Consider the following 17,983-nt stretch of genomic DNA (forward strand, 5'->3'; position numbering starts at 1 on the left):
CTTCACGCACTGGAAGCACTTTGGCAAGTCCCACCCATTCCCTGTGCCTCAGTTTCACCATCTGTTAAATGGGTTGATAATGTCCCCTGCCCCACAGGATTCTAGGAGAGTTTGTTGGGGGCCTGGTGGGCTGTGGAGTCCTGAGCATAAAGCCCAGCACGCAGGCGGTGCCATACTAACGCCAGTTCTCTTTCCTCTTTCCTCAACCTCTGCCACCAGTGTCCCCAGAGCTTCTGCAGCATGGTCCTTCCATGAGAATTCTAGAAAGTGAAGACACCTAATGCTGTTTCTTCTTTTGCTTGCCAATCCGTTCCTACCCAGGGATAGAGAGTGACCCAGATGTCCCTCCCAGGTTTCCCTCCTATCTCTGGAACCATCCTTCTGGGACTAATGCCTGCGGACCTCAGCCCTAGCCTCTGCAATACCTCAGACACCTCTGCTCCCTCTCCTAGTGCAGGCAAGGAAGAAGAGAATCACCCTGAAATAGCTAATGGTGACCGAGCACTTGCAGTGTGCCAGCAACTGAGCTGAGACTTTTACACGCATGAATGTGTCAAATTCCAACAGCCCTGGGAGGCAGGTCCTTTGTCATCATCCTGGTTTCCAGTGAGGAAATCAAGGCACGGAGAGTTTGAATAACTTGACGAGGAACCCCCCAGATAGTCACAGGCAGAGCCAGATGTCATTGCAGACATCTGGTCCTGGAGACCACAATTTGAGCCACATCCCATGCAATGGCGTGTTAGAGCCAGGCCCTCCCAGTGCCTGGCCTGACAGCAGCCATGGGAATGGTGCGCTGAGGACGTCTGGTCCTGCAGGAGGCTGGGGCCCCATCCCTTGCCTGCCAAGCAGCCCACACGCCCTGATGGATGGCTCCAGACGGCTGCTTTTCTAATTACATGGTGCGTCCCTGCTTCCTGGCTCACCCCTCGCTCTTCTCTTTCATTTTCCTGTTCCCTTTGGTTCGCACTCAGTGTCTCCTTTATCTGTGTGGGTTTCCTTCCTGTTCATTTCTGAAGCAGGGGCTCGGGGAACAAATTCCCAGAGTCCACCTCCAGTGTGGCCTCAGACCCCATGCTTCACTCTGCCCAGTGTCCTGGAATGACTTAACCCCTCCTTCTGGTACCTTGACCCCTGCCCTTTGCCCCAACTGTGTGAGGCCAGGCACCTGGTCCCGTGAGCTCCCTGAGCTAAGAGGCCTGCAGAACCAGCTCCAGAGTGGGCCTGGCTGGTGAGAGTCCCCAAGTTCCCACCTTCAATCAAGGAATCTCAGACCTCAGCATCAGGGAGGCACCCACGCCTGCCCCCTTATCCCCTCTGAAGACGTAGATGCTTCTGGGGAGACATGGGGGAGTGAGTTCATCCAGTGCTTTATTTCAGATGATGGAAGATGAGGGGTTGTGATAGAGGGGATGGCTTAGAAGCCACAGGTTCCAGACCCCAGGTGAAGGACAAGCGGGCACCAGAAATGGTCAGAGGGACACCCACTAACTTGAGATCAACAGAGCTCAGTGTGCCTTCAGAGGCACACGTTGACCCCTCTATTACAAACTGACTGGCCCCTGGGCCCTGGCTGCCCACTGAGCACTCCCTCGGGTGTGGCTGACCCCTCTCTCAGATCTGACCAGTGCTGAGGGCAGCCCTGCCCTGGAACTCAGGCTGAAACTTCTCCCAAGAATGTTACAGCTGCCAGGAAGGCCACTGAGGATCCAAAGACTTTAGGCAGTGGGCCCAGGAGATCAGGGTGGTGTTGGTGTCACTTTCTAACTTTAGGTTTGCGCACTCAGCACGCATGTCCCCCCTTAGTGTTTTGCCTGAAATTCTAGCAGGCTATCACCGAGTGGTAGTAATGGCGCCTGGGACAAAGAGGCATGATTACTAAAGGAAGAAACCATGTACCAATTTTATATACCACTTTTTGTTCTACATTAATAAATAATAATAGCACTAATATTCCTGTTTTGCCTTGTGTGCGAGGCACTGTTCTAAATGTTTTGCATTTAATCCTCAGCTCATTTAATCCTCAGAACAGTCTTATATGGTAGTTACTGTTCTTATCCTTGTGAAGTAACTTACCGAAGATCCCAGAGCTAGGATCTGGACCCAGAGTGTGTGCCCTTAACCATTACGCACCACTTCATAAATGGGCAGTTCCCCAAGGAAAGTTACTATGGCAACATCATCTCATAGCCCAGCGCTCCTTTAATGTAATGGCATATTAATTCCCTGGGGCTCTTGTTAAAATGTAGTTCTGATTCTGCAGATCCAAGGTAGAACTTGAGACTCTACATTTCTAACAAGCTGGTGGTGCTGTCGCTGTTGGTCCGGGGACCACACTTTGAATAGCCACCGTGGAGAGCCTGCGTTTAAGCCTCTCCAACTCAAAGCCTGCGAAGGCCTAGTAGAGAACTTAAATTCAGCTGCAGCTGGTGGGAGCAGAGGTGATGTGGAGGTAGCTGATGGGGTAGCCACTCCTTAACCTCAGCCGGCAGGGATTCTAGATCAGAGTGGTCGTATTTCTGTGTGAAATCTCCCATTTGCAAATATTAGGGTAACTCATTCAACTTTTAAAAACACTTGCAGCTTGCATGTGAATGTTCATAATAGCATTATTCATAATAGCCAAACATTAGAGAAAGCCCCAGTGTCTATCATCGGATAAATGGGCTAATAAAACATGGCATATCCATACCATGGAATATTATTTGGCAACAAAAAGGACTGAAGTGTTGACATATGCTGTAGCATGAACAAACCTTGAAAACATGATGCTAAGTGAAACCAGACACAAAAGGACAAATGTTGTATGTTTCTACTTATATTAAATACCTAGAATGGGGAAATCCAGACAGACAGAAAGTACATTAGTGACTGCCTAGGGCTGTGTGGGGTAAGGAAGTGGGAGTAGGATAGGGAAGGACTATTACTGGGTATAGGGCTACTTTTGGGGGGCAATAAAAATATTCTAAAATTAGATTGTGGTGATGACTGTAGAACTCTGTGAATATACTTAAAACCAATTGATTTGTCCACTTTAAATGGGTAAAATGTAAGATACATGAATTATATCTCAGTAAAGCTGTTAAAATAACACTGTGTGGGAGACAGCTTGTTTCTTTCATATATAAAATGCAGTTACAAATCAACAAGAAAAATATTAGGCTACTCTTGCAGGAAAAAAGAATCACAAAGAGTATGAACAAATAGTTCACAAATGAAACACAAGTGATTCTTAAATGCATGGCAAATTCACTCTTGCTCATAATAAAAGACATAAAAGTCAAAGCTCCTCTGAGAAGATTTTCTACCTCTTAGATTGGTGATAATGAAAACTCTGTTGATGCTGATGTGGAATGTTAAGTTGGGATACCTGCAGTATGTGGGGAGGGGCAGTGGGAATTTGCTCTTTAAAAATTAGTGGTGCTCATACCCATTGACCCAACAATTTTACTTCTATATTCACAAATACACTCACACATGTGCACAATGATACACATATGAAGTTGTTCGTTATATCATTGTTTGTAATGATGGAAGAATGGAAACAAGCTAGATGTTCTAAAATAGTAACTGGTCCATGCACTATGGAGCTTGCATGGACTCATACTGTGTGCAGTCGTTAAACCGAATGCAGTAGCTCTATTTGTAGTGATGTAGTGAAAACTCTAACATGTATTATTCAGTAAGAAAACAGGTGCCAGGCCGGGCGCGGTGGCTCAAGCCTGTAATCCCAGCACTTTGGGAGGCCGAGACGGGCGGATCACGAGGTCAGGAGATCGAGACCATCCTGGCTAACACGGTGAAACCCCGTCTCTACTAAAAAATACAAAAAACTAGCCGGGCGAGGTGGCGGGCGCCTGTAGTCCCAGCTACTCGGAAGGCTGAGACAGGAGAATGGCATAAACCCGGGAGGCGGAGCTTGCAGTGAGCTGAGATCGGGCCACTGCACTCCAGCCTGGGCGACAGAGCGAGACTCCGTCTCAAAAAAAAAAAAAGAAAACAGTAGCCAGGCACAGCTGTATGCACCTGTAGTCCCAACTACTCAGGTAGCTGAGGCAGGAGGATCCCTTGAGCCCAGGAGTTTGAGTCCAGCCTGGCCAATATATCAAGACCCTGTCTCGAAAAAACAAAATAAGATAAAGTTTTAAAATGGAAGATGCAGAACCAGATGGATAATCTGTTTCCATTTTCATGAGGGAAAAGAATGTATGTACAAATTTGTATGTCATATGCATCTGTAAATGCAGGGCCCGTCTTTGGAGTGGTATGAGAGAATTGGATTGCCTCCTAGTAGAGGAGCTGACTGGGTGCAGGAAGGAGGAAGACTTGTTGGCACTGCCACCAGTTTCCGTGCTTGTATTGCCTCTTCAATGACCCTTTAAAGCACACTGCTGGGTAGGCCAAAGAGTGCCTGTGTGCAGGCACATGAAAACAGCTGCCCTTGATGACGTGTGAGTTAAGGAAGTAATTTCCAGCCACCACTAAATACTCCTTAAATCTAGAAGAGACGTGCTCCTCTGTTTTTTCACAATCTCCTCTGTTTTCTGTTCCCCATGTGTCTCCCAGCCTTTGGATCTTGTCTGTGCTCTGGGGACATCCCTGATATTATCTATACTGGGGACAAAAGGGGCCTGTACACATGGACACAGGACATGGAGACTGAGGCAGAGGCCAGGGGAACCCCATGGGGCATCATCTTGGCCTTTGGACCCCAATCCCCTGTGTTTGCTTCCTGCCCTGTAGGCACGCCCCAAAGGCGAGGGCCTGACTCCATACCAGGGCAAAAAGCGCTGCTTCGGCGAGTACAAGTGTCCCAAGTGCAAGAGAAAATGGATGAGCGGGAACTCCTGGGCCAACATGGGGCAGGAGTGCATCAAGTGCCACATCAACGTGTACCCGCACAAGCAGGTGAGCCGGGTGGGCTGGGACCTTCTCGGAAAGACCACGGGAGGGCGGCTTTTCCCTTACTGGGCCTCAGTTTACTCCCTCCTATGAGGGATGTCTCTCTAAGTTGACCCTTTCTTTCCTTGTCTCATCTGAAATGGGAGGGAAGGGAAGGGAAGGAGAATGGTGGGGCAACTGTACCAAGATCTTGAAACCAGGGAATCCCGGCGAATTGTAAAACTAGTGAACAGGGCTTGCTGTTGTGAGACAGAGACGTGAGGACAGCAGGAAGCAGCAGGAAACTCCAATTTCCTTCCTTGATCCATCTAGTCGGCCAGTGTCAACAGGGAGGCTGTGTGAACCAGGCCCAGGCATGTGGGAGGGATGGGGCCAGCTCCTCCTAGGAAGGTCTTACCTCAGGCAGCTGCACAGGAAAGCCACTCAGAGGAGCTGCTGCTGACTCGGGGACCTGGAGGACGGCGGGAAGCTAGGCCTATCACGGGTTGGGGGCTGGCCATCCTAGGAAGAGGGCGCAGCAGGTACAAATGCCCTGAGGCCATAAGGACTTGGGGTGCTCCAGGCCCACAGTTCAGTGAAGGCGCAGGAGAGGGCAGTGAGAGGCTTGGGGCAGAGGGCTAGACGGGGTGGTCACAGAGCCCTGGGGGCACTTGAGGAACCCAAGAGCAGCAGGGCTTTCAGATTCATTTTAAGTCAGTTACTCTGGTTGTGTGCAGAGATTGAGTGGGGAGAACAGTGGGAAAGACAACACCACAGCCCTCATACAAGCTGGGAGGGGGCTGAACTCTGGAGGAGGCTCTGGAGCTGGATGCGACACCAAGCATCACCAGATTGGTGGTGGAATGTGGGGGAAGAACAGGAGCCCCGGAGAACAGTCCCACCCCAGGCAGGCTGGAGCACCTGAGTGGATGGAGGAGGTTGTTCCTGAACTGGGCAGCCTGGCTGGGACACAGGTGTTGGAAATGAAAGCAGGGCTCCTCTGATACAGATTACATTTGAGATGTTCACAGTAATCCAATTAGAGACGTCAAGAAGGCAGTTAGATTTGTAATTCTGAAGCTCATGTGAGAAGTCAAGATGGCCCATACATAAGTGGGTATCATCCACCTAAACGTAGTAGGGAATGGATTTGAGTTCCTGTAGAAAGAATGTGGACAGAGAAGGGATTCCCTAGACCAAGTGTTGCTGAATCCCAGTGTTTGATGGTCAGATAGAGGAGGAAGACCCAGTAAGGAGAAGGAGAACCAGGGAGCGTGGAGTCCTGGAAGCCGGGGGTGGGGTTCGGGAAGTGCTGTTGGAGGCTTGACTGGTGCTTGGTGCTCAAATGTCAGGTATAGAGACCACAAAGGAGTGCCTTGGAAATTTGGCAATAAGGAGACGGTCCTCAAACTTTTACAAAGCAAAACAAAAGTATCACTTTTACCTGGGGAACTTGAACTACAACCAAGGTTTGAGAAGCACAGTAGCCCAGCCAGTCAGGCGTCAGGGCGAGAGTGGAGGTGCTGATGTGTAGCTGGCCTGGAGGTCAGGGCAGTGTCCATGGAGCAGTGTTAGGGAGGTTGGTGTGGATCTGGCTGCAGAGGGAATGCCTCATTGTCCAGTCTCTTGAGGAGAGTTTGATTGTGGAGAGAATCACAGCAGTAGCCACAACCAGGAAGGAGCCCTGGAGCTAGGTGTTGTGGAGATGGTAGAGCCTGGGGCCCAGTGCAGTCTGGTGAGAATGATCTAGAAGACAGCAAAAGGCTGATGATTCAGGGGAAAAACGGGAGATGCTTCACCCATTGGCACAGGAGGGAGGGAGAAGAGGGGGTAATTAGGAAGGTCCATGGATTGGATGGTGCAAGAAGAACCTCACATCCAACGCTTCTGTTTTCTCAGCAAATGGAAGACAAAGTTCTCAGGTAGGAGTGAGGCGGGCTGGGGCAGGCTTGAGGAAGGACGAGCGAGGAAGCAGCCTGCTAGGGAAAGCTGGCTGGACCACCCAGCCGCATCCCAGGCCCGGGGGAGCTGCGTGATCCTAATGCAGTGGCAGGTGTCAGCCTAGTTCCGTGACTTGCTCCAGCACAGCTCTCCTGGCAGGTGCAGGCCAGGCCTGGTGTACAGAAGGTCCACAGGACAGAGGTTGGCTGGGCGAGCACTCCAGAGGGCAGATGGCTGGGGGGTGGGCATATTTGTAAAAGCATGACCACCGTGCTTCATCATGGGGCATCAGCAGGGAGGGGAAGCTAGAGAGGCCCGGTGGAGAGGGAGGCCGTGTGGGCCTGTGGACTGGGTGGAGTCTGGGAGCCAGTGGAATGGAAGGAGAAAAGGAGGGAGCAGAGATGGGTGGTTTCTGAAGAAGCCCAAGTCTAGGGTGTGGCTGAGGGGTGGTGGGAGGGAAAGGTCACTGTCGATGAGGTAGCAGGGGATGGAGGAGCCAGGGGTGGGGTGGGCCTTCCATGTGTGCTGAGTCACCACAAAGGACAAGCAGACAGAGGAGGCAGGAGGGGAGAGAGCTCTGGGAGCTATTGGGGGAAGGCTCCCCTGAAGGAGAGATGTGGGGCAGAGCTCTGATGGGGTAGAAGGTCAGTAGACTGGGGGCCTGGAGGATAGCTTGGAGCCTGGAAGGGCAGATAAGTGGCCTGGGAGGGAGGAGGGGAGGCGGGAAGGCAGACAATGGTGGCTGGCTGGGGGCGGGAGTCAGGAACAACCCAGTTTCTGCAGGGCCTCAGATGTATGAGGGCTGCTGGGGTCTGGGCTAACCGTCCTGGGGGCTGGGTCCTTACGACCCCCCTGTGACTTATGCAGAGAGGCAGCGCCCAGCGCATGCACCCAAGCCCCACAGGAACCGAGTCTCTGCAGTGGCTCCAGCCCTCGGCCCCTGCCCCGATATCGCCCCAGCGTCTGGCTGGGCAGGGTTCCTCACCATGCCCTTCCATAATGCGAGGCCCATTCCCGGCTTATGTCACCATCCCCAAGCTGGCAGCAGCCTCACCTGCCTCGCCATCTCCATCCTGCCAAGCTCAGTCCCAGCGCAGCCTCCCTGATCACCTGTCCCCCATCTCCACATTCAGGATCAGCTCTCCCAGGACCCAATCTAAAGGATCCCTCAAGAGCGTGTGTCTGGGCCCTTCCCCTCTCCCAGTCGTTAGGCTACTGTTTAGCACCTACTGTGTGCACTGGGGACACTAAGGCCCCAAGAGGAGACAGGACTTGAGCAGGGTGACCAGTCAGCTGGTGTCAAGGGGCCTTGGAACCCAGGTCTCCCACCACCCAGGGCTCGATCTCTCCTGAGCTCCCAAGCTGGGAGGGGGTGGGAGGGTGGTGCCTCTCTATCCCCCAGCTGTCCAGAGCCTTTGAAGAGCCCAGCGGTGGTGCTCCCCATGGCGCCCTGCGGTGGAGAGGGCTGGTTTATTTCTTCTGCCTCACAGAGCCCTGACCTGTGCGGCCTCGTCTCCGGAGAACCCTCCACCTCCCCACTCTCCTGGCCGCCACATCTGCTTCCTGTCAGCCTCCAGCTGCAGCTCCCCCTCCGGCTCTGGTCCCCCCAAAAAGAAAACGCCACTGGGCCTTGCCTTGCTGCAGGGAGTGGGGGAGGCCCTCCACCACGGTCAGCCCCAGCTGCGGAGTGTTTTCCGTCCACAGAGGGGAGTGTCTTGACAGCTTCCCCAAGCTCCTCGCCCAGTGGCAGGCCAAGCGGGGCTGAGCAGTCAGACCAGGGCCCACAGAGGGAACCTGCACCATGGGGTCATGGCCAAGGAGGGGGCGCAGCTCAGATGAGCCCAGGAGGGCGCTGGCAAGGATGTTTCCAGAGCATTTCACCTGGGACTTCGCTGCTTCCCCTGCCCCCATGCTGCCCCAACCCTATATAACACATGATACCAATACTGGCCAACATTTTGAGTGCTCTCTATGTGCCAGGCACTGTTCTAATCCCTTTGCATAGACTAACTTACTCTTCACAGCAGCCCTATCATGTAGAGTTAGCCTACAGACTTAGCCCCCATTTTATGGAGGAGAAAATTGAGTCTCAGAGAAGTTAAGTGATTTGCTACAGGTCACACTGTGATCACTAAGTCTTCCAGAGCTTTTTATGGTTATAAAATACTTTAAGACAGTCATCTCTGCTGCGCGCAGTGGCTCACACCTGTAGTCCCAGCACTTTGGGAGGCCAAGGTGAGAGGATTGCTTGAGCCCAGGAGTTCAAGACGAGCCTGGTCAATATAATGAGACCTCATCGCTATAAAAACATTTTTTTAAACAATTAGCCAGGCGTAGTGGTGTATACCTGTGGTCCCAGCTACTTGGAAGGCTGAGGTGGGAGGATTCACTGCACTCCAGCCTATGTGACAGTAACCCTGTCTCTAAAAAAGACAGTCTGCCAGGTGTGGTGGCTCACGCCTGTAATCCCAACACTTTGGGAGGCCAAGATGGGTGGATCAGTTGAGGTCAGGAGTTCAAGACCAGCCTGACCAACATAGCGAAATCCGTCTCTACTCAAAATACAAAAATTAGCTGGGTAGTTGTGTGCACCTGTAATCCCAGCTGCTTGGGAGGCTGAGGCAGGAGAATCGCTTGAACCCCAGGAGACTGAGGTTGCACTGAGCCGAGATAACACTACTGCACTCCAGCCTAGGTGACAGACTGAGATTCTATCTGAAAAAATAAAAATAAATAAAAAGTAAAAAGAAGACAGTCATCTTATTTACTTCTCTATCACACACACACACACACACACACACACACACACACACAACTAGGAAAAAGGCAATGAATGTTATTAACCTCCCACCCAGGTCCCAAAAGGACAAGTCGAGGTTGTGGAGGAGAAAGCTCCTTCCCAACAGCCGTTGGCTGATAGGTGGCAGAGCTGGCATGCAAAGCTCTGTCTGTCTGACTTTGGTGATACCGTGTCATATGGAGACACTGCAGAAGACACCAGACACAGAGTGTTCCAGAACAGTCTTCAAAACAAACTGGCGATGACCCCTTCAGTCCCCATGGAGGTTCTGCGCTCAGTCCTGGGCCTGCCAAACCTCTGTCAGCCCCAGAGATGAAGACTCAGAAGGCAGATGCCAGTCAGGGTGGGTGCAGCTGGCAGGTGCCCATGAATTCCCAGGGGAGAGCGCTGTGCCTGTGAAGATGGCCTTCCCTCCACCAAACACAGGAGGTGCTGTCCTGGGGACAGAAAGCCAGGGACTCAGCCAGGCTGGGAGGGAGTGCGGCAGTCTGGGGTGGGCACTGGTCATAAGCTGGCCCTGAGCCCCAGTACAGTGCAGCCAGTGGGGCCAACTGCAGGCAGTAGGCAGCATGTCCCTGCAGCACAGGGCTTGGAAACAGCATGTGTGGCTGGAAGGCCACACACCTACCACCTCCTCATTGCAGGCCCCAGGGATGTCCCTAATGTCTTGGAGCCCCAGTTGCCTCATCTGTGGAAACTCCCTTCCTCATACATCTGTGGCCTGTTTCCTCCCTGTACCACTCACAGGGAAGTGGTGACATTAGGGTGTGTTCCAGAGTGACCTGACTTAGGTGGCAGTACTTTGCCACATAATGTGTAAGCCATGGGGAGTGAAGGCTGTGTGGGCCTTGCTGAGTCTGGCCTTTCTGGCCTGTCCTGGAAGACTGGGTGCAGGAAGAGGCCCTGGCCAGCCGAGGGGGTGGGGGCTGCAAACCAGCTTGGGTTTGGGGTGCTGGAGGGGACACTTCACGACTATACTGATCGGACAGTCCTTCGGGAGCTGAGCAGAGTCTGTGGCTGGATCTCCAGGATGAGGCGACAGGGACCCAGATTCTAACTCAAGGTGGAAAGCCTTCTTACCGTCCAGGCAGTAAACTGAGCGGTGGGCTCTGCCAGCAGGCCTAGGGACACCCAAGCCCTAGATGGAGGAGCTGTTGGAGGTCTCCCTGGGACGTCCAGGAGAGCAGGGAACTTACCCTTCCTAGGTCCTTTCACCTTGGGATCTTGGCTCAATTTTGATGGCCCTGCACCAGCTGGTGTCCCCCTCCCACCGATAAGACAAACCACAGACAGCTTCTGCATGCCGGGCTCTTTGTATTCATTATCTCCATTGAGTTGTCTGGTGAGAACAAGCCCATGAAAAAGCTATTATCAGCATCCCTGTTCACAGATGGGAGCATAGAGGCCAGAGGGGGCAGGTGGCCTGCCCAAGGTCACACAGCTGTTAGGTAGAAGAACTGGCATTCGAGCCCACTCACTGGGTGATCGCTGGGAGCCTCTCTCAGCAGGAGAGCCCCGGCACCGTGGTTGAAATGTCCTGTGACCACAGGTGCCCCCTCCCCACCCCGCATCGGGTGTGTGTCTCTCCCTCTCTGTGTCTGTCAGTCTCTGTCTCTGTAGAGATGTGCATCTCTGTCTGTCTGGTCCCCTCCCTGTGTACCCGTCTCACCTGTCTGTCTCCGTGTGTCTCTCCCTGTCTGTCTCTGTGTTTCTGTCTTTCTCTCCCCTCACTTCCCTGGGCCCCTTCCTCCTTCTCTCTGCAGAGACCCCTGGAGAAGCCTGACGGCCTTGACGTGTCCGACCAGAGCAAGGAGCACCCGCAGCACCTCTGCGAGAAGTGCAAGGTCCTGGGCTACTACTGCCGTCGCGTGCAGTGACCGGCTGCCCGCCCGCACCCAGAGCCGCCCCCCACCAGCCCAAGGAGACGCTGCTTCCCTGTGCTGCTCCAAGGGGCTGCGTGTCACCCTGTGCGTGGGGTGTCCTCGCAGGCCTGCGGGGCTGGGCCGGGGGCTCTTAGCGTCCTTGTCTTGTGTGTGTTGACAAACAGTGTTACTGACATCGCTGCCCCCACAGGCCAGGGAAAGCAGGGAGTCTGGGGCTCTTTAGGCGGGCCTGAGGTCTCTGTGGAGGGGACAAAAGCAAGCAAAAGCCCATGTCCAAGAGCCCTGGGTATCCCCACAGACTCTCCTCTGAGAGCCTCTTTGGGGTGAGCAGCCTTGTATTGGCCACAGGTGCACTAAATTTACTGTGAATCCCAAACCTCCCCTAGACCAGCCAGGCCGCCTGCCCGCACCCAGAACCTTCCTGTTTGCCCTGTATAGAAAGCCACTCTCAGAAATCTCTGTTTCTTTCCTGAGTCAGCAATCGTGGCAAGGGGACATGTGTTCTAGCAGCTGCTGGGGAGTGGACCTCTCTGTCCCTTGCCCACCTTAAGCCCCAAATCCTGACCCCCTCTGACATCACTGGCATTGCAACTGGGTGTGCCCCCCTCCCTACCCTATGGACCCAGATAGGAGGGGTTAGGCACAGGGGAGGCACGGAACGCTGGACAGATGTGTCCTGGGGAACGTGAGCAGCCCCTCCCACGACCCCCACCAGACTGCCTTAGGTTTTGTCAGTCCCACTCCCCTTCCTTCCCCTGTGCCTCCCACCCACGCGGGGGGTCCACATCAAGGTAGTTTGGTCCAGCGTGGAAGCCCAGCGTGTCTGTTCTAGCAGAAAGGATGCAAGCCTGGCGTTCTAGAGACCTGGGCTCAAGTCCTTGCCCTGCTACTGACGCATTCTGTCACCTTGGGCAAGGAATTCACATCTCCCGGCCTCAGTTTCCCCCTTAGTTAAATGACAGCATAACACCAGAGAGCAGAGGGCCCATTTCAGCTCTGTTGTTCTGGGATTCATGCTGGCCGGTGCTGTGTCCTGGAGCTTTATTTGGGGAGTTTCACCCAGAATGGTGGGAGAAGCCTCCCAGGTGCCAGGTACCATGCACCGTGACCCCTCACTTGGTGTCTTAGGAAGTCAGGCTGAGGGATGCTGAGTCCTCCCCTGCTGGCCCCTACAGCTCCAGCGCTGCTTTTCATCCCCAACCCCTGCAAACGTGGAGGAGCCTCCTCCTTCTCACCTCGGTCTCCTAGCCCCTCACATGGGGAACCCTGAGACAAGCCACAGAACCCCTCTTTTCTAAAATGGGGACAATAATTTCCTACCTCCCAAGGGAGCAGAGAGGCCTCGTGGCACGTCCCTGGCCAGGGAGCCCACTGTCCTGACTGGCAGCGGGATCGTGCGCTCCTCTGTCTCCCGGATGAGAAGCCCCGTTTCCATAGTCATGACCCTTCCTTTCTCCCGGCTGTCAGAACTGGGTTTCTTGATTTTGCCCCTACATGATGCCTCTGTGGGAAAAAAAAAAAAAAAATCAGACCACGAAATGGGCCTGAAATTCAGTGTTTACCACGGCCTCAAGGATGCCCACCTGGTGTCCAGTTGCCTTTTGTATTCAAATGAAAATGCTTTGTACAACTGAGGAGTTACAGTGAAGTGTTAACCAGGGGTCCAGGGAGCGAGTTGAAAAGATGGAGTGACTGTATTTGCAGCCAGGGAGCTGCAGGGTGGATTTGAGGGGCCATACCCTCTGAGCACTTAAAAAAGGTACATTTGCTCCAGGCAGCAGGCTGTGGACACCCTTGTCACCACTGGAGACTGCTAAGGACTCCCCGAGCGCGTTGTTCCCCATCTTCTCCAAGGTGTTGAGGTGAGCTGGGGTTGGCCCCGGCCCAGGCTTCTGTCCCCAAGGAGAAGCTGCCACTGACAGTCATCCTACTGGATCACTAAAGAGAATGTTCACAGTGGTGGGCAGTGTACCTGTGCCAACCCTTCCAGGGACCCGGCCCCATGTGAGACCTTGGCCCAAGGATGCCTGGGGCCTGCCAGCTGTGCTGCAAAGGTTGGGGAGCCCACACCCTAAAAAGAACCCAGGTCCCTGACCACTGGAGGCCAGGGCTTCCCTGCATGGGCTAAGGGGAGTTGGGATATCACCCCAAAGTGACCTGGCCAGTGAGCTGTTCAGCAGGTAGCCAGTGCCCTGCCATCTGTGCAGAGCCAGCCACCTTGGGGGCTGAGGTTCCCGCTTTGAGGCCCACCCCCTATGCTCCCCATGACTGGGCTCTGGCTGAACTGGGGAACTCTCTGTGGTCAGCAAAGCCACTGCCGTGCAGGCTGGGTGCCGTGAGAATTAAGTGCTCAGAGGGCCAGGAGCCCAGGGGACAGGAAAGTGTGTGGTTTTAGTAAGTTCAAAAGGGACAATCGCTTGCAGTTGGTAGATCTAGTGATCTAGTTGGGAGATTACGGTGTGTACCCCGTATGAAGTATTCAATAGTTCTACTTGTGAATTTGTATTTATTTTGAGTTATACTTGACACAGAATTCCTTTTTTAAAAAAAATACTATGTGTGTATTTTGGAAAAAAAAATATTCATAGATGTTAAAATTTCTGCATGGTTACCAGTTTTTCTCACAACACTGAATTTGATAGCTTTTCCCGAAAAAATCTTCACAGTGATTTTTTGTCTGTATATATTTGAAGGCCTTTTTTTAAAAAAAAGAAAAAGAAAAGAAAAATATAATTGTTTGATTTTTGAGAATAAACAAACAAACAAAAAGAGAGGCATTTTCAAAACTTCAGAACTTTCAGGAGGGCAAGAGAATATCAAACAAAGATTTCTGGAAGTATTTTGCCAACCTTCTGGTTGAACTGCAAGAAAATATTTATGGTGAGAACTTTTCTGTTTCCCGTTATTGGGTTTTTGGTTGGTTTTTGTTTGTTTTTTACTATGCTTTGGTCTGTAAAAATATGCAACTGAACTACATTCAGAAGGAAATATTGTCTACATAGAATATTATATGAAGTTGGTACATAATTCTGATGAGGAAAAAAAATCTTTCCAATTCTTTAAGCCATATTGTTTTTCTGTGTTGTTTTCCCTGGATGAAAATATCAGTATTAAGTAGCCAGCATATTATTCAAGTGTTTAGACTTATTAATATGTTCTTGTCCTGTATTTATACATATGTGTATTTTGAAAAGTATTGCCTTTTTTAAGGGAAGCTATAATTTGATACACAGTGAAAAAGGGAATGGTGACCCCTTTGTGCCTCTTCCACTGAGGATAACAAACAGCATTGTAATCCATTCTCTGGCACCTTTTTCTTCTTATCTTGTTATTACGGTTTTATTCATTTTGTAGAGGGGCAGGGGGTGGGCGAGGGGAAGAAGAAGCTTATTTGACTAACCAGCCCCTCTGTGGTCCACCAGCGTCTTGGCTTGGTGGGAGGGCTCTCGATCATCAGGGCCCCAGGAGGGAAGAAGAAGTGGGGCAAAGCCTGGCCTTGCCGCTCTGGAGCTTTGCCATCTGAGCCACGCCTCCTCCAGGCCATGCTCCTTGAACTTGGAAATGTCAACCGGAGCCCTTACACCAGCCCTCCAGCATCTAATAGACTTGAATCTACTCTAAATGAATATTTAATCCAACCTCACTACATTGTAGCTCAGTCCAACGACTAACCCTGAAATGGGAGTATTCCAGCCTTCAGCGAGATGGCCAAGCAGTCCCCTGGGGGCTGTGGCAGCGGGCTTATCCCCTTCTCTGTTGCCAGCCTTGCCGTCGGACCTCCTCCACCCCCATGCGGTGACCCCAACTGTGTCTGTGTCTGTCCATACGTGTGAGTCCAGCTAAAAAGACAAAATAGAACCCGGGGGCCCAGCTCGGAGGGTGCGTGGAGAAGGCTCCGACGTCTCCGAAGTGCAGCCCTTGGGATGGCATTCCGTTGTGTGCCTTATTCCTGGAGAATCTGTATACGGCTCGCCTATAGAAATATAGCCTCTTCATGCTGTATTAAAAGGACTTTTAAAAGCAAAAGAGGCTCACAGGTTTCCTTGTTCACGCAAGCGTGTGGGGAGGCTGGACTCTTTCAGAGGTGGGAGACGGGGCAGGCGTCAGAGAGACTTGGGGCTGGCCTCAGCTCCCCTGGGTCTGGGTCATCTTGTCATTGTCCTGCCTCCATGCCATTGATTTGCCTCCTCCCAGTCTCTCTGCCCCCAACTGAACACTCTGCAGGGCAACGGCCCTCCCCAAGTTGGCCCCAGACTGGGCGAGATTGTCGGCAGATGAGGTCACGCATTCACTCAGTGGGGGGACTCCCGGGTGACCATATATAGGAGTGAATCTGCCTCGGAGCCGGCAGCCCTGGGCCACTCCCACTTGGCACACTCGGCCAAGATCAGGATTTGGGCCCAGACACGGAGCATCACACAGTGAGCAAACAGAGGAGTCCAGGGGAGACGGCGCAGGGACCCCTCTTCTGACCAAAACCTGGGCTGGCCTGGGCTGTCATGAGGTGGGACTCCTGCTGAGGGCCATGGGGAACCACAACGAAGCAAGACTGTCAGCAGCCACCTGCCTGCAAAGCCCAGTATCGGCTCTTGCTGTTCTCAACCTTGCTGCTCACCTGAGTCACCTGTGGGGCTTTAAGAACATCATTGGTCCCACCCCAGGGAGGCCGAGGAAGTGGTTCAGGGTGTTCTTGAGTTTGTAAAGCCCCCCAGCTCAGTCCATTGTGCATCCAGAGTTGAGCAGCCTTGTTCCCGTGGGGCCCACAGTGATGGGGACGAGTTGAGCAGCCGTGTTCCCGTGGGGCCCACGGTGATGGGGAGGAGGCGGGGGGCAGAGAGTTCTGTCAAGGGGCGCCTGGTCCTCAGCTCCAGCCAACTGTTGCTATCTGTGAATGATGTTGCCTGGGGAGGGAGGAAGGGGCAGCAGGAGAAAGACTGGAAATCCCAGTTGTTACGTGGAATTGTCCACGTTTTAAATTTTGGCAACGAGTTAACGGGATTTTTGAATAGTGTAGAAGTCAAAGCACATCCATACGGGCCAGTCCATGCCCCCTGACTGCAGACTCTGAGATGGAGCAAAGAAAACAAAATGCCAGTCCTCAGGGTCAGGGACCATGGATGTGAGGGGGGAGGGACAGGCAGGAACAGAGACCACCAAGGCCAGATCTCCTGTCTTATTTGGGGTACAGAGCAAATCCCAGAACAAAGCCCCTTCCTGCTGATTGGCATCTAGAGAATTCCCCGCGGGGTGCCTGCCCTCAGTGTGTGGAATGGCTAGAGTCAGCCTGAACAGAGGTGGCTGCCAGTCAGGCCCAGCAAGGGAGTGGAGAGGGCACCCACCTCCACCAGGGCGAGAGGAGAATGAAGGACCCCCTCCTCCACACTGTGCCCTCTGCCAGCCCAAGTCCTCCAGCAGCCCGGGTGTGGCTGTTGCTCTCCCTGGGCAGATCTGAGGACACAGAGCCGGTGTCTGTCTCAGGGCCCTCCTGTCTCCTTCAGCACTGCCACCAGGCCAGCCCTGCGACCCTAGCTGTGTGACACTGGGTGGCTTTGCCCCTCTCCGAGCCCCAGCTCTCCCGGGGGTATTGTGTGGATGAGACAACCCACTGAACAAAAGACAAAGCGCACTGCTTGCACCCGGGAGAGGCCCGGGGAGTGTGGGTCTCCTGTTCCCATTGTCTGTGGCTCAGGCAGAAGCATCCGACGAGTGATCACACCAGGGATTCCACAGGGAGCCAGGCCTCAAACCCAGGGCCCCAGGTGCTTTTGCACATCCAGTAAGCATTGACTGGGCACCCATGCATGCTGAGGCTGGGGCTTCGGGGCTGTTGTTTGATGACATGCCCTTGTCTTTGAGTGTGTGGCAGTGTGCATGCGCCTGTGTGTTTGTTTTGTTTTGTTTTCTGTGGAAAGGAAACAAACCCAAGGCAAACACAGCCTGCATTTCAACATCTCCTGGAGCCGTGGAAACCACTAACTCCCTGGACAGGAAGGATTTCCGGTTGGACTCAGTGCCCGTGTCCAGAGGCAGCTGGCTGCTGAGGACCCAGGAGAGAGCAGAGTCCACCAAAGAAAGGGCCGGCAAGGGATCCAGAGACGGTGGCCCTGCTGTGAGCTAAAGCTGAGGCCCCACAGGGAAAGGTCTCACCTGGCACACTCACCCAGCAGGCAGGTGGCAGAGCCAGGATTTGACTGAACTTGGAGTTCTCACCTCCCTGTGCAGTGTATCAGGGCAGAGCTGGGACAGAGACAGAGTTGCAAAGGTCAGACCAGGAGTGAGGGTCCGAGGCTGGGTGTCTCAAAGGGCAAGAGACCAGGCAGGAGGCAAGGAGGTGGAGCAGGTCAGTGCCAAGTGGTGATGGTTGCCAGGTTGTGAGGAGCCCCCTTGGCATCTGCTCCAGACACAGAGAGGGGACACCTGGCCTGGGGAGAGACAGCGGGAGCTCAACCACCTGAGCACCAGAGCCCATCAGGAGCCC

The 17,983-nt window shown here is 53.2% G+C and overlaps 1 protein-coding gene across 1 annotated transcript in view; it reads left to right on the plus strand.

The window, feature by feature from the left end:
• ZCCHC24 (zinc finger CCHC-type containing 24) overlaps positions 1-15,524 on the plus strand; it is a 63,012-nt gene extending 47,488 nt beyond the window's left edge. The window contains exons 3-4 of the mRNA XM_007962818.3: positions 4,744-4,908; positions 11,386-15,524. Of these exons, the coding sequence (XP_007961009.1) occupies positions 4,744-4,908; positions 11,386-11,499 (279 nt within the window). The 3' untranslated portion in view covers positions 11,500-15,524. The remainder of the gene's footprint in view (positions 1-4,743; positions 4,909-11,385) is intronic.
• Positions 15,525-17,983: the final 2,459 nt, after the last annotated feature.

Source organism: Chlorocebus sabaeus, chromosome 9 (genome assembly GCF_047675955.1).
Source record: "Chlorocebus sabaeus isolate Y175 chromosome 9, mChlSab1.0.hap1, whole genome shotgun sequence".
Classification (NCBI taxonomy): domain Eukaryota; kingdom Metazoa; phylum Chordata; class Mammalia; order Primates; family Cercopithecidae; genus Chlorocebus; species Chlorocebus sabaeus.